Below are 16,470 nucleotides of genomic sequence, written 5' to 3' on the forward strand. Positions count from 1 at the left end.
AGGGGTGGAGAAAAAAAGATGTCCACTTTGGTTCCAGTTGCCCTTACTGAAGGGTTCTCAAGTGATTCCCTTGACAGCTAGCACCATTCCTGCTAACTACACTGTACCAGCTCCAGCATATTATATACTCACGACTGACTTAGGAAATGATTATCAAGAAGATATCACTTTGAATACATAGTGATAATTATTGTTAAATATTAAGAACTAAACATTAGCAAGGTGTATTGTTAATGAGTAACAATATAGTAAAAGAGGGGTTTTTTAAGTTTAAAACTGACCTGGGTTATCAGTCTCCTAAACAACCACTGCAATCTCTAATTACCCAGGGACATACAGAAAACACATGCCCCTATTGAGTTGTAACATAACTACGCAGTACTAAAGGGGCATACGGGACATGGGTTAAACTGCTTCTAGTGAACTTATGGCATGTTACAGGCCACAGGAGATTAGCTAACAGATACTGGTAGTACTATTTAGCTTTTAACTTCATGCTTTAACTTCGTCTTTGTAGTCAAGCAGTTTATTCTTCAGTTTTACAGGCTTTTGCTACATCTGGCCCAGAAACGAGGCAGAAACTCAACCCCTGGAAAAAACTTTGTTTTCCGTATATCTCAGATCATATACAGTTGCCTTTACCAATAAAGGAAGCAGCTGTATACACATCCTCCACAGCCACACCACACAACTAATAAACCTGGACAATTAAAACCATGACATCTGTAAATATTAAGTGTATCTTGAATATACTGTGTACAACCTTTTACCCTCTCCTCTGCCAAGCAATTACTCTATGTCTTCACTAAGGACAAAGAACCAAACAAAACCCACCACAAGATATATCTTTGTTCATAATTTCCCACTCCCCAAAGAAGAGAAACCCTGACATTTTGATGTAAAAACAAGCCTTCATGTTATCATTATTCCCCTAAGCAAAAGTACCTCACTATTACACAGCAGAATGTTTCTTGTCTTCTTCAATCTAACAGAAGAGAGCCTAGTAAAGAAGTGATAAATAGGACAGCATCTCATTTGGCAGTGCAAAGCAAACTTTTCTGTTAATTACAAACACATGAGGAAATAAATTTTAATCATGTTAATAACCAAAGCTAAAACTAGAATACTTGCTAAATGGCCTACAGGAATATAAAGACTGTGTTGAATTCCCAGTCCTTCAAAGGAATCAAATACACCTTTTAAACATATTTGCATATGTTTGCTCTCACATGTTACAGATTTTCCATAGAGACACATGCATTCCTCTACAAATTCCTACACTCCAATATAAGGATGTAAGGATTAGACAGCAAAACACACAGTTTGTGACCACCTGATTTAGGAGAACTACTATTTTAATACTTTATTGATGTCTGGAACAATCCATGGAGGCTATGAACTACATGGTGGAAAACAGAAAAAGAACACTGCTGCAAAATACAGGCACCTGAATACTATGCAGGTCCAGAACATTAAAAGGAGTTCCTTGTAAAAGTGGTAAAATTCTAATTAATAGAGCTCATAGAGAGACAGGATCCATAAACAAGTTGAAACACAAGAAAAATCTCCTCATAAGGTAATAATCAAACAATTGTTTATTTGTTGGCATCAGCTATGGAAAACTGACAAACGTAGTAGAGCAACTCTGAGCATGGAAAGCTGATGGTCCATTTACTAGCAGTCCAATATAGAGTCAGCTTGTGTAGCAATGCTTGAAAATGAGGTAGAAATCTGAGGTTATTATATTCAACTTCAGACCACCAAAGAAAGTACTGAATGTTTAAAGAGTTACTGCTGGGGAAAACCAAACAAATCAAGAACTAGTGGCATTAACACCAAAATGCTAATGAGCTTGAGTCTAATTTCTGATACCTAGACAACGAAACTGAAAAATATACAATTAAGACTGTCTAAGTGTATGTTCATGCTCGATTTTGAGCATTCAGAAGCACTGTAACTTTCTATGGTTTGTTGTTTGGTGAGCTTTTAAAACACAGTTAAGGAAAAAAAAAGATACTACAGTTATTGCAAATAGTCAGGAGAAGTTTCTCAGCAGGAAAAACTTTCCTCTTTGGACACTGCAAAAACAGAACAGAGACAAGTAAAAATCTGCCTTTTTAAGCCTGTAGGGAATAACTCTTAAGTAAAATATCCTTCTAAACAAAAAGAAAAAAATAGTAGCTAAGAAAGCTCTAAAAAAGTAATTAAAATACTACCAAATAAAGAGAGAATTATAATATTGTCCTAATTTGGAAGGTAGGACATCAGCAAAAGAAAATGACAGTAGAAAAATTTAAGGGAGAAGTATCTTGAAAAGTCTACAGAAAGCTACAGAAAACCAAAAAACCTGGATGAGCCTCCCCAAAAAATGGCAGACAAAATCTGAAAATTTATTACTTGAAAGAGACAAAATTATCATTTTTTCTTTCTGCTATAGAACGCTTTGTTCAAATTCTTTTTCTCTCTATTTTCATCCTATCTTCTCTCCCTTACTGGAGAAAGGCATCTAAAAATGAAAAAAAAGTTGTAATTCCCATATGAGAAAAGGAGGGAGCACTTAAAAATGGAAGGGGGAAAAAGAATCACCCAACCCAATCCACTAATGCTCTCCCTTATTCTAGAATGACAGTAACTGCTTCTCCACAGGTTCTTTAAAGGAACGTTCAGAAACCACACTCTTCCTGGTAGAAAAGGTAAATTAGATTTCATTCTGTTGCAAAACAGTTAAAGAATTGGTCCTGCTATAGATATATACTTACGGCTTGTTCGTTTCTCATTCCTACGTATTTTATTCCAACTGCTTGGGCTGCAATTGCGATTTCAGTAACTGGAATACCAACAATGCCAAACATGTATTCAATATTCTAAAAAGAAAAGTGTTAAATCAGAATTGTTTCCAAAAGGTAGCTTTAATAAACATGTGAAACACAGTTATATGAACTATGCAGTCAGTCTAAAAGTAACAACATATATATTCACATAAAAGTTCACAGGCCACATACAATGGCAGCTGACATTTGCAGCTCAGCACTCCGTAGTTGTTCCACTACTTGTAGGCCTCCAAAATCCAGTGCTTCCACAATTGTTCAGCCCAGCTTCTCAGTCAACATATGCTTAGTCTTTTTTAACTACCCCTTCTTACCTGGGATGTCTCTGCTATATCACCTTCCTGTTTCTTAGTAGGTCAGCTTTGCCTCTTCTGAAAATTCCTCGTATCATTACATATTCTTATGCTTTCACAGAGAATTAACAGAAAAAAGGTCTCAAGAAACAACTGGGATTGTATCATGCCCAAGAAACTTACAGATGAAAAAACTATGTTTATTTTTGTTACAACTAAATTAACTTTTCGCGTATCACAGACCAAACGGAAAGTCCTTCGCTAAGGCCAGTACTAGTTCAGCACCACTTCAAGTTTAGAGACAACACAGACTTCTGAGAACTGTGAGGGTGGAGCTGCCGCGGGCCGCCAGCAGTGCTTGACGGTACCGGCGGTATCGGCTGAGCCCGGGAAGGCGCAAGCTCGTCAGAACTAAGCGAAGGACCGGCGAAAGCCGCACTGGGCTCACCACCTCACGCCTGCCCACGGCAGCGCCGGGAGCTGGCGGGGCCGGGCCGCTGCCGGTCGGGGCCCGCTCCACTGGGCAGCGGCGGCGGCACCTCCCTCCTTCCCACAGGGCGACAGGGCAAGCCCTCCTCGCTCGCCCCGCTCTGCCCGCCCCCGGCAGAACGGCAGCAACGCCCAGGGTGAGTCCGGCCGCGCACACCCCCTTCCCTCCAGCCTCGCGGGCACCCGTGGCCCGGCCCGGCCGGCCCCCGCGCCGCCAGGCCGGTGGGAACTGTCCCTGCCCGCTCGGCGTAGAGGAAGCGGCTCGCTAGCGCCCCCGCCCCTGTCCTCTTACTTGAGCCTTGAGGGACTCGGCGATGAGCTGGGCCCCGCTGACGGCCTCTCCCGCCGCACCGCTCCCGGAGGCCATTCCGGTCCCGCGGCACAGGCCGGAGCAGACCCCCCGGCCGAAGGTCGGGTACCACTGACTGGCACGCCGCCCGGCCAATAAGACAGCGGAGGGGGCGGACCCGAGGGCCGCGAATGCCCACCCCTGACCCCGGGAGCGGGGCGGAGGCTGGGGAAGCCTCCTATTGGCTGGAGCGAGCATCCAATCAGAGGCCGGGGTGTGCCTGCCTCTCCACTTTCCCTCCGCTCTCACTCATCCGTGGGCTTGTGGCGGTGCCGAGCGCAGAGCAGCCGCCAGGGGGCGGGGGCGGCCCGGCGCACCGTGCGACTCGCGGCGCAGCGTGAGGCTCGCGGCGCGGTGACGCGTGGGGGGCGGCCGTTCGGCGGCGGCAGCCCGTTAGGGCGGTGGAGGGGGGGAACGTGCGGGTAGCGCCCCGCGCCTCGGCAAGCGACGGGCCTCAGGCCGGGGGAGGCGGGAGCGGACGGGCGGGCGGGCGGGTTTGCCGTCAGGCCCAGGTTCCGCTGAGGCCGCGTGTGGCAGCGCGACCTCGCAGGCCTGTGGCACTGCAGGGCCAAGCGCGGCTGTGAGCGGGGCGGCCGCCTCCGCCGTGGAACACCTCAGCCCTGTGGGGTTGGTCAGAGATGGCTGATACAGAGCGCGGCAAAGTGCAGGGTTGTTCAGATGAAGGTAGCATTGGTGAGGAAGGTAGCATTCACGATGGCACCAGCATCCATGAGGAAAAGTGGGAGCGTGGTGTGAGTTGCTTTCCCAGGCTCCTCAGGGAAGGTTGGTCGCACACCATTTTACCTGGCTGCGCCTGTCCTGGCCACGCCGAGCTTGCGCGTGTCTGAGAAGTGACACAGTTGACAATGTGTTCTGCCTCACCCTATGGCTTGTTTGTGCTACGATCTTAAGTTGTTCAAGCCAAACCACTAATAACAGCAGCACTCAATTCATCCTCACTCCATCAGTAACTTAGATAACGTAGATCTTTTAATTACGAGACAAAGCATATTTCTGGAATCCTGTGAAACATATAAAACATTTTGTAAAGCATTACATTAGAATGGGCAGCGTTCTTTAAAAATAGATTGCACCTCTGGATAAAAGCCAGGAAACTAGAGCAAAGTTACATATTGCATTGCACACAGAATAAACATAGAAAAGGAAATGGAAGATGCCCTTTTCAATTGAGCTATGATTGCATTGTTAAAAACTTCATAAAAGCCTATATAGTAAAATACTGTATTAAAATATAGTGCAGCATATAAAGGCAGTAGACAGGAGGGATCAGTTGAAAAAACTAGAATTTGCCAGTATTTTTACATCTATGTAGGGGCTGTTGTGTTATGTATTCGGTATATTAGAATGACAACAACATCACAATTCATGGATATCAGTGTAAAAAAATTATTTTTTCATAGCAAATTGAATATTTTGCCTACTAATACTGTTTATGTTACTATAGCTTAGCAGGCATTTGCTATTAATCACTTAAGAAGACTCAGACTAGTGCTGTGCTACTTCTGTTTTTTATAGTCTGTTAGATTCTTGTGAGTATAAAAGTGCTAAGAAGGAGGGTACGTATTGCCTTTCTCTGCATATACATCTGTGTGCGGTGAGAGTTGACAAACTTGTTTCCAAAGTTGTTGAAAAGTGAGTGACTGGATGCTTTATTTCACAATGTACTGAGATTAGATGGTTCTGAAAAACTGAACGGGAAAACAGTCTGCACTGTGACTGAGGGAAAAACTTGTCTCAATCAGCATCCAAGCTTAAACACCAGTCTTTTAACCTTTTGTGTAGAAGTATAACTAGAATACTGTGACTGCATGACAGTAATACTGCTACGAAATACTTATATTTGGGTGAGATGATCCTACTGAAGCATGTCTGCCAGGCAAAAAACTACATAAGTCACAAGAAAGGGACAGAAAAAGAGATTATATCATAAAGCATTTCAGTTCATGAAAATTTAAAGTCGTGGCTCAGGTGAGGGGACAGCTCTGTAGACCCTAAACAAATGAACTTCACTTAAAGGAAAGGATTTATTAGATGGTGTGGCACTTTCCATTAGGGAAAAAATCAGAATGTGGCAGAGACTTATTTGGAGTCTCAACAGCCCAAAGACTGAGTAAACCCTGATGATACCCTTATTTTGTCTGGAGAGGTTACTATCCCCTAGGCCAGCCTTGGGGCTTGTTGGAGCTCTCCTTGTTAGAAGCAATACATTAGATAGCAGTGTTCTGTTGTTTAAGCTGTCAGATAGGGGAAAGGTGTTAGGGAGCACTCGGATAAATGATCAGCCTTGTCTGTAGGACTAGCAGTGATCACAACCAAGGGTAAGGACAATTTTAGTTATTATTTTAGTTGGCCCAGGTGCAGCCAGATGGGATTGTGTAGTTGGATGTTCAGTGCTAAACCTTGTTTGCATCTAAACAAGGAAGGCATTCAGGTTAGTACTTTTGAGTGTTTCTGACCGCCAGAAAACAAACCGTGGCAGAAAAATGAGAATTCTCCAAGCATGTCTGTAAAATACAACTTTTTGTAGAAGCCAATTACCTATTAATTTTTTATGTTAATGTGTTTGGCTTAGAAGGCAAAAAGGCTATTTCTCTAATGCATAGCAATGCCATCCTGCGATCTGAAACTCTCCAACTTTCTCTGTCACTAGTAATGATGAATTCTAATTACATCTTAGTTGACAACTTCAGTGAGGAACGGCTGACTAGAACCCATTCCTGGCCTAAATAGGCATTTTGGCTCTGAAGGGATGACAGAAATAGAAAAGACAGTTTTGTCAGTGAAGTGCAACACTATGTTTATTTTCAGTGGCTTCCTTAACTGTGAGAGGCTTCCCACCTCTCCTCTCCATCCCCCTGTTACTGCCTTATATCTTCACGTGTACCTTGGTATTTCATTTGCAAATCTGAGCTGCACAGGACAAAGCAGGATCCTCTCTCCTTGATACACACTGCAAATCCCGGCCCCCCCCCCCCCCCCCCCCCAAGTACCTAATGTTTTCCTCAAGATGCAGAATAGCAAGAGTAGTTTATTGTACATCACTTCTCAAAAACGCTTATATAAATATAGTATCTTTAATGCAACTGTTTACAGTTATACGAAGGCTTTATTCTGTTTTTATTGTTCTTTACATAACTTAAATCTACCCTTGAAGGTATGTATATATGGACACATTGACAAATTAAAGCTCAAGAAAATAGGTAGTTGAGCTTAGCAGCGTCAATAGCTGAGTTACTCCTGGGCCCTTACAAGTGTTATTGCATATTAAAGCTTCTTGGTTGAGCAAACAGATCCTCCTGCCTGCCATGGACAGTAAGGTTATGATTTTCCTGTCCTACACAGGACTGTGTTGCTGTCAAACCAGTGCTGCAAATAGCATGTAGAGCTCATGGAAGCAAACCAGTGGCTTAAACTAAGATATTACTTACTAAATGCTTTTTGAGTAGCTTTCCTCACACTTCAGTTGGTTCAGTGTTAGATACTAAACCAGTTGGTGTTTAGACAAAAAAAAAAAGAGCAGTGTTGAGGATTGCATATTAGCTGCTTTTCATTCTGGAATTTAAGAAGAGAGATATTTTAAGTTAACTTGCCATAGACTTTCTTCTTTAGGTACAAAACTACATTTAATATAAGATGAATAAAAATAAAATGGGATTAGTTTAAAATTGATCTTTTTTTCCTGCTGAACTCCTAATGGGAACTAGAGAAGGCTCTTTGTACATGTGTCCTTCAGGCTGTATTTGCTTTGGAAAAATTAATGGAGTTGTGGATCACAAAGACTGAAAAGTGCTGAGCGTTTTGGAACATTTTTTTTTTCTTGGATAAGAGTTACCGAAGAGCAAATACAATTAAAAAGTCAGTAACTGAACTTGAAGACTGTGGGCTATCTGTATGTGGCATCAGTGCGTCTCTCTTGCATGCTCTTTCAACTTCACCGATATTCAAGATTTAATTCCTTAATGATGCTGGTAACACTGGTGACAAGTACAGAATTCTGAAATTGTGAGAAGAATTCTAAATAACATGGCATTTCTATAGTATTTCTTAAGCATTGCACAGCCATTGACTGTGTCAGTCAGTCTTTGTTCTGCATAAATATTTTCACAACTTGGGAAGTCAAAAGGATACATGGGGAGCCCATACTTGGGAGAGTACCCCTGCCTTCCAGACTCACTAATTCTTCATTTCTTTCTAAGAGAAGCTCAGTAATGCAAATTTTCTGCTTTTTGTATGGATTTTTGCTTTATTGTTATTACTATGAAAGCGTTTTTAACCTTACCTATCTGCACTGTATAGAAGGAATGCAGATCTGAATTCTGCTTGACATTTTTATAAATATTGAAAAAAGCTGCACCGTATGAAACAAATTAGTCTATTAAATTACATTTGTGGGGTCGGAATAGAGTGAATCTAATCCATCAGGGGAGGCATTGTCATGATAGAAAGATAGATAAATGCAGAAGTAGTGTGTAGTGTAATTCCTGTGGCAATTATCTGTTTCTGTATTGATAAAGTAAGTTCTCTTTCTAATTGACTACTAAATATAGTGTCCAAGTAATTTGAGGAAATGCTACTTTTAAATACATCTCCCATCACCAAATGGGGGAGAAACTGCAAATTAACGAGTTGCTTTTAACTTTTCCCAAAGATATTTTGATATATGGTTCAATAATCTATAAATGAATGCCCAAGTTAGTTGTAAAGGGAGACCAAGCAAAGAGATCAGTAGAACTACGTAGGAAGCTAAAATGCTTTTAAACAGGACATGGTTATTTAAAGCACCAACGTAGTTAGATTTAAGGTTTAGAAACAATATGCACGTGGTTGTTCCGGAATTTAAAAATAACACACTCTGTTCAAGCACTGCTAAGAGTCTCAGTTACAGTCCATATTTAATCGTAAATTTAAATTCCTGGCATGATTTGTTGCTCAAGATCCCCCCACCCCACCTGTTTTCTTTGCTCTAGGTTTATGGCATACACCATGGCGGAGCTGTGCTGGAAGCTGTCCGTCTGCTTTTTTTGCTATCAACTGGTCTTAGGAAGGGTTAAGAAGGAGGGGCATTACATTGCTGCCGTGTATGAACACGAGTCCATACTGAGTCCTAACTCAACAGCCCTGGTTGATCGACAGTCTGCGCTGGAACTCATGGGCAGAAACCTGGACATCTATGAACAGCAAGTAGTGGCTGCTGCAAGACAGGTATGCTGCAGCTTGGTGGCAGTTGCATGCGTCCTATGTATATATAGAGTAAGTGCTATTTGAAGATAATCTTTCACATTTGTGTTCCCAGGCAACTAAAGCCATATTTATATACAGAACCATGGTCTGGTTTTTCAGACGTTCTGACCTGCCAGCAGCCCTGAAAAAAATCAGGCCAATTAGCAGCTCGCCTGACTTGAGTTATTCCAAGCTTGGAAAAACACGCCTATAGTTATTTAGTATAGGGAAATTAATTTTCTATTTTGGTCTGAATACCTAGCTCCTTTCTGTTTTCTGAAATGGAATGTTTTTATTGAAAGATTGTCTTACAGACAGCTGTCTTTGGGTTTGATTTTATTCCAGTGCTCTCAGTGGAAATTCCTGAATGTTTCTAAAAACTTAAGGAAATTAAATACTTTGGAAATGAATGTTCCACCATGAACAACTTTGTGGAAGTAAAGTTTTCCATTCTTTTCTCCTGCCCTCCATGGAATGGTTCTCAGTCTAAATATATTTAGAGAAGAGAGACTAGTATTTCTGGGTGTTCTTACACACAGACTCCTTTCCTTCCCTCCCCAAGAAAACTCAAAGCTGGTTCTAGTCAGAGGAAGTAGACATTACTGTCCCTATGCAGAGAAGAATTGACTTCCAAGATTCACAAATCTATTGTTTTGGAACTGAAGAATTAAAATTTTTATATAATTTGAAAAAGTGGGTATTTGTTCTTTGGGTTTTTGGTTTTGGTTTTTTTTTTTTGAGAATGATGACTGGGCATCACAGTTCAGGAGCATAATAGCTATTTTTATACAGTACTGCATCCAAGACACATAAATATCCCAAAGTCATAGCACAGATAACACATTTGAACTGACTTTTGAACAGACACAAGAATTTGAGTGATGCTGTGTCTGATTTAAGAGGAGTCCACTACATTTTGTAGGAACTTCAGGTAGAGCCAGTCAGGCTTTGGCATGGCTACATTTCTACCAGAATCTGCACTGCTTCCACAGTCAAGCTGTTTCTGAAAACAATACTGCCAGTACCCTATCCAAGCCTATATACCTAATCATAGTATATAGCCCCGACTGACACAGTTACAGAACCTTTGACACGGGTACAGCATCTTTGACAAAGTTCATCTGCAAATCGCGTAATTCTGAAAAACAATTAAGACAAATTTTAACATCATCAGTCTTTAACTTGAGTGATGTCATTCTCATGATTCACATGAATGGACAATACTTTTGGTAAGAATTTGGATGAAGTCTGCACTTATTTGCATGCCCTTAAAATATTGTCAAATAGATTATTTTTCAAGCTAAAGGTATGCATCAGGTTAAATAAGCTTTTTTTATACACATAGTTACACTTACTATCAAAGAAAAGATATTTTCAAACTACACTCTTGTCAAAACATGCTTGGGTTATTCTTAACTTTCTTTAGCTCTTTTTACCCATGAGATACCCTTTTTTACTTTCACATTTAGGTCGGTTTTTGCTTTTCCTACCAAACACATCTTTGTTTTACATATAGGGGGCACAGATCATTGTTTTTCCTGAAGATGGAATCCATGGCTTCAACTTCACCAGAAGCTCCATTTATCCTTACTTAGATTTCGTTCTGCATTCACACTCCGTGAAGTGGAATCCATGCAGAGAGCCGTATTTGTTCAATGACACAGAGGTAAATGTAGGAGTGATTTCTGCGGAGAGGTGGAATAACCTGAATGCTAGATTTGTGCTCCAAGTGGGAAGCTAGCTCTAGTAGTTTTGCCTAGGGAAGTAAGCACGAAGTTTAACAACTTGTAGTACCAGATTCTGTTTTCATGGGGTCTCAGCTTATGCTGGTTTCATTCTTAGCAGAGGAGGGTTTTAGATAAAGACATGCAAGAAGATTAGCTTGTTTATGAGCTATTTGCATTTGTCTCTCCTCCTCCCCAACCTATGAAATGGTAATTACTCTCTAAATAGATAAATTGTGTGTGATTTTATTTTGAACAACATTGGTTTATATAAAGCAACATAGCAGTATCTTCACTTTTGATGCAGTCTTGTTACTCAGTTTTAATGACATCAGAACATTCCAACTGAGTGATTGTGTGTGAAATGATTAGCCCAAGTAACAGGACTTGACCTGCTATAATGTAATAAATTTCCAACTTAACACGGACCAAATGTGATTACAGAAGATGTGACCTGCATACAAAAATAGTATTTTCATTGATTCTTCTGAACCCAAAGTGAAAATAACCATGCTTAGTAATAAAAGCTATTTATTCTTATTAATGTTACAGTAGTCTGTGTAATGAAAGTAATCATGCATGTGCCTACTAAGCAGAATTTGTGTGCAAACAGGAATCCCAGTTGTAAATGGTAACCTACTTTGGCCTAAGAATCTCAACTACCAATGATCATGGGCAAGCAAGCAGGAAGTTGGTTTGCCATTGAGATCCTGTTTGGAGATTGCACTACTGGCAGTCTTTGGTACAGCTCTCTGTGGCGTGGAAGAAACATCCCAGTAATATTGTAGTCTGTAACTTTTTGTATTTCTGTTCTACAGCTATGCAAAGTCTGTCCATTTACATCTCTGCTTCCTTAAATTGTAGCTAGTAATCACTTTTTTAAAAAATTTAGAGTAAAAACATCTAGTTGCAGGAACAAGCCATTGCAGGTGCAAATGGTCATTATTAGATGTTTGCTGTTCGAAAGGCACACACAGATCAGTTATGCTGCCTTGTCAAAGCTTTCAGTTGACCTATGGTGTTTTAAAGCCATTGGTGCTCCTGCAACAGTAAGATTAATGCCCTTGAAACAGAGATATTTATTTATTTACTTACTTCTGGGGAAATAAAGCCCAGATAATTGTTTTCAGTGCTACTTTGAAAATAATAAATATCTGAAATACTTCTCAGTCTAGAAAGCTACTGGTTCCAGTAGCTTTTGTCGCAAAATCATCAGTACTTTTAATTGTTACAGATACGGTCAAATGCGTTCAATGTCCAGTTGAAAATAATAATTTGAAAAATAAGTCATAGCTGCTTAAGTAAAACTTACTCCTCCATATTCTGAAGTGCTCACATTTTCCCATACTGTTCTCCAGGTTCTTCAGCGTCTGAGCTGCATGGCACTGAAGAACAAAATATTCCTTGTGGCAAACTTAGGAACTAAGCAACCCTGTGAGCACACTGATCCTCACTGTCCGTCTGATGGCAGATACCAGTTCAATACCAACGTGGCGTTCAGTGATGACGGAGTGCTGGTAGCCACGTATCGCAAACACAATCTGTATTTCGAATACGCTTTTGATACCCCTCCAGAGCCGGACTATACACTCTTCGATACCCCTTTTGCTGGCAAGTTTGGTATGTTCACTTGCTTTGATATACTCTTTTTTGAGCCTGCAGTGAACCTCATCCAACAATACAAGTTGAAACAAGTTGTATATCCTACTGCCTGGATGAACCAGCTCCCACTCCTGTCTGCTGTAGAATTTCAACAGGCTTTTGCAACAGCTTTCAACATCAATATTTTAGCAGCCAATATCCACCACCCTACCTTGGGCATGACAGGGAGTGGCATATACACTCCAGTCAAATCGTTCATCTACCACAACATGGAAAGTTATGGTGGCAAGCTCATAGTAGCAGAAATTCCTGTGAACACAGATTATCAAACCAATTCAGACAGTAATGAAGGATTCAGAGAGAACTTACATCAGTCATGCAAGACTTTTACAGGCATCTCACCAGATGATCAAGTTTGCTTTAAGGAGGGAGAAGAGAGCCCTGGCAGAGCGTCAGAAAAAGGAAATGAACAGTTACCTCCTATATTTTATGCAGAAATGATGTATGACAACTTTACTTTTGTTCCTCTATGGGAGGAAAAAGGAGAGCTCCAGGTTTGTGCCAATACCCTTTGTTGTTACTTAAATTATCAGAGAGCTGTTTCCACTGATGAGTTCTATGCTTTGGGAGTGTTTGATGGGCTCCATACAGTGCACGGCACATACTATGTCCAGGCCTGCGCATTAGTAAAGTGTGGTGGGCTCAGCTTTAGCACTTGTGGGCAGGAGGTTATAGATGCCACTGCTCGGATAGATTTCCAGCTATGGGGAAATATGAGCACCCCTTATATATTTCCTTTACTACTGACATCTGGTGTTACCTTGGACTTTGCTGATCACATGGGCTGGAAAAACAACCATTATTTCATAAGCAAAAATAGAACATCATCTGGCCTACTGACAGCTGCTCTATATGGACGATGGTATGAAAAGGACTAGCACAGATACTTGACTGAATCAGAAAACAACTGCCCATATGTTCAGAGTACACATCTTAACATAAGTTGTTGAATATCTGTATTTCCTAGAGCTTCAGGTGTGTTTGTTATGTGACTGACTGATTAGATTCCATGTTTGAAATGATAAGCGAAGCACTTAACCTAAGAGGCTGTATGTACCTTGGTAGCTTATGTTCTACCAGAAGTAAAAGAACTGCCTTGCAAAGATAAAGCCTTTTTGTAATGTGATGGTTTATATTGGGAAAATAACATTTCTCATTTCAACTGAATTTATTCCTTTTAATGTAATCCTTCAGTTTTCCCAGGTCCTGGCTAGGAGTATGGAAATGAATGGAATGGAAAACTGTTGCAAAAGAAAGGAAAATAGAAAAGGGAACAAAGACACAAATACTGTGCAATGTCATGCATGAAAATATATATGTATACATACATGTAGCTTGTAGAGGGTGAGGTTCTGATTTCTGGTTAGGGTTCTGTGACTTATTTTTTTTCTTAGAGTGAAAAACTCCCAGCTGAAATCATTACCATTTACTGGCCACTCAGTTGTCTGTAATCCTGTTAGAAAACTCAGTGAGTTCTCATGTACTTTTAACAGTAACTGCATGTTACAGTTGTGAACATCTATAGGACAGCTAGTCTGGGGAAGATGATATCAAATGATTGTGAAAAACTAGACTGCATTGAGACACAACTTCCAGCCTACTGTGCAAGAAATTGTGTTTAAAGAAAATGTCGGCAATGGGTATCAACAACTGTTACATCCTGTTTAAGTACTTTAACTTTCCCTGTTTAAAAGAGAGGTCATTTCAAGACTGTTTGGACTTTAAGACATCCTACACATTGTTCATAAATTCATTCAACAAGAGCTATGAAAAGCACATAATGAACTGTGGGACAGCAAGGTTTTTACATAAATATTTTGTGTGCCAGATGGAAGGTTCCTGCTGCTAAATGAGTAAAACACACCATTCTTTCCAGGGCAGTAACTAGATTAAGTGCTATAACTATTGTACTGCGCTGACAAACTGTTTTACTGCAGCGAAGAAGTTGGGAAGAGAATATTCAAAAGCTATTAATTGGGGGTTAAATTCAGAGAAGATAGTTTATTCTCAAGCATTATAATTTTCTGTGGTCTTACTGGGCGTTCTGACTTCATCTGCGTCATAGCTGTTGAGTAACAATAAACACAACCGTTCCCTTGGCGAGTCCTCGCGTTCCAGTTGCTCAGCCTGTTTGTGAGGCCGAGGGGAGCAGAGCGCTAACGGGAGAGCTGCGAGTCTCCGTTTTGGTGGTCTGCGTCAGTTCTGAGACGTGTTCAAACTCAAACCACTATGGCAGCTGCAAGTGTGTGTACTGAAAGGTGCTCAGTAGGCTCCTGTGTTGAATGAACTCACTTTCTCATTTCAAAGCAAAACAACCAAGAAATTGTTGAATTTCTACCTGAAGATTCTTTAAATATTTACACAAAAACAGTATATAAATATTGATGATCTTGGGCTCTATCAAACCTTCCTTCTCCGAGCTATATCACCTAATCACACTCAGCTTTGATACAGCAATACAACAGGTTTGTTTATCCTGCAGCATATATTGGACAGAAATATGTAGAGGGGAATGTCTGTAGACAGAAACTTGTGGATGTAGAAGTAGGCAGTGCCACTGCAGGGTTATTAAAAATTGTTAGTTCTTTAGCACCCATAGTAGTGTTCTTGCTGAATGCTGCACAAATTCAAGAACTTACAGGGCAGAACAGAAAAGCATTTGTGGTGCTTATTTGTGCTTCTGGTTCTAGTACCATATGACCAAGTCTAAAAGAAAGGAACAATGAACAGCTGGAGAATTTCAATGCTCAGGACAAGCCTCCCCACTCCACTTTGTAGACTGAAAAACACACATCCTCTTGCACTAAGTACTGATTCAGATTTAGTTCCAAAGCAGACCATTGTTCTCACAACAAATTAGGCTAAACCAGTTAATAGCATTACGTGTATTTGCTATACTTAAGGGAAGGAAAAAGAAGGGTATTTATCTGTGAGATACTTGCAAAGCGTATTCCACAGAGCTATTCCACACTTTGGGTATGTCATAACTATGAGAAACAAGACCTTCTGGCCTTACCGTTTGCATGGGGCATGTTGCTCTGTCTCCTCCCTGAGAAGAGCAGGTATTAGAGTGTGTCCCCATACCTTGTACCCAAGAAAGCAGCCTTTAGCAAAGAGACACTGAAAACAGTGGAACAGACAGTACCAGACACGTTGGATAATTAACCAGTAACTTGTCCCCACCCCCCCCATTCCGATCTTTGAGTGACAACAGATGTGTCCGTTCTGAAGCGGAGTGACCAGGCAGTAACCTACGACACCTGCCACCACCGATTGGTGGGTTTTGGAAGTCTGGGCTGGGAGAGCAATCCCAGCTGAATGCAGCACTATTCCTAAACAACCTGGCGTTCACCTGAGGGAGCCACATACTGCTTACTGAGGAGGTGTGAGAAGCCGTCAGCAAGGCCGATGTTCACACAGGCAGACTCGTAATACACTGTAACGCAGCCCATCATCTATTACCTCTTCAGTGGGTATAGGCAGTTTTATTAAAGCTTCCTGAACTGTTTCCGTCTGTGAGTGCAACAAAACCAAACCAGAACACAAGGATCTTTTGACATACAGGAAGTACAGCTAAAGGCTAAACCAACATTAAATCACCCAATTTTAAGGTTAATTTGACTTGAGATGTGGAAATTTGTACCAACACCACTGAGACCGGCAGCAGGGGTCGATGTCTTTAAAGGGCCTTGACACTGCCCCCAGGAAAGGGAAGACAACCACAGGAACTGTCTGTCCAGGCAGGGGTAACAGCACACAGGTCAGAGATGTTAAAGGTTTCTTCATAAGGGATCTGCTGCTTTAGGCCTCGCATGACCAGTGAGTTTTCCAGGTAGATGTGGGGATACTCTGATTACAGTTACAGTGGGGATACTCCGATTACT

General features: G+C 41.2%; 2 protein-coding genes across 11 annotated transcripts in view; one reads left to right on the plus strand and one right to left on the minus strand.

Annotated features, from left to right (window-relative positions):
* The window catches only part of HACL1 (2-hydroxyacyl-CoA lyase 1), a 22,186-nt gene extending 18,102 nt beyond the window's left edge, over positions 1-4,084 (minus strand). The window contains exons 1-2 of one of the 6 annotated variants that reach the window (XM_074838251.1): positions 3,903-4,084; positions 2,760-2,864 (exon numbers count right to left, since the gene is read on the minus strand). In XM_074838251.1, coding sequence (XP_074694352.1) covers positions 2,760-2,864; positions 3,903-3,977 — 180 coding nt within the window. In that variant the 5' untranslated portion in view covers positions 3,978-4,084. The other 5 variants (XM_074838259.1, XM_074838268.1, XM_074838295.1 and 2 more) reach the window with 5 other exon arrangements.
* BTD (biotinidase) lies at positions 3,666-14,686 on the plus strand. Of its 5 annotated transcripts, none has more exons than XM_074838306.1 (4): positions 3,666-3,747; positions 8,948-9,230; positions 10,717-10,866; positions 12,283-14,686. In XM_074838306.1, the coding sequence occupies exons 2-4, from the start codon at positions 8,952-8,954 to the stop codon at positions 13,462-13,464; spliced, it is 1,611 nt and encodes a 536-aa protein (XP_074694407.1). In that variant the 5' UTR covers positions 3,666-3,747; positions 8,948-8,951; the 3' UTR covers positions 13,465-14,686. The 5 variants fall into 5 exon arrangements, with proteins under 5 accessions (XP_074694407.1, XP_074694439.1, XP_074694421.1 ...); XM_074838338.1 differs by having other exon boundaries at positions 8,948-9,182; XM_074838320.1 differs by lacking the exon at positions 3,666-3,747 and adding an exon at positions 4,267-4,296.
* The last annotated feature ends 1,784 nt before the right edge of the window (positions 14,687-16,470 follow it).

Source organism: Strix aluco, chromosome 1 (genome assembly GCF_031877795.1).
Source record: "Strix aluco isolate bStrAlu1 chromosome 1, bStrAlu1.hap1, whole genome shotgun sequence".
NCBI lineage: Eukaryota > Metazoa > Chordata > Aves > Strigiformes > Strigidae > Strix > Strix aluco.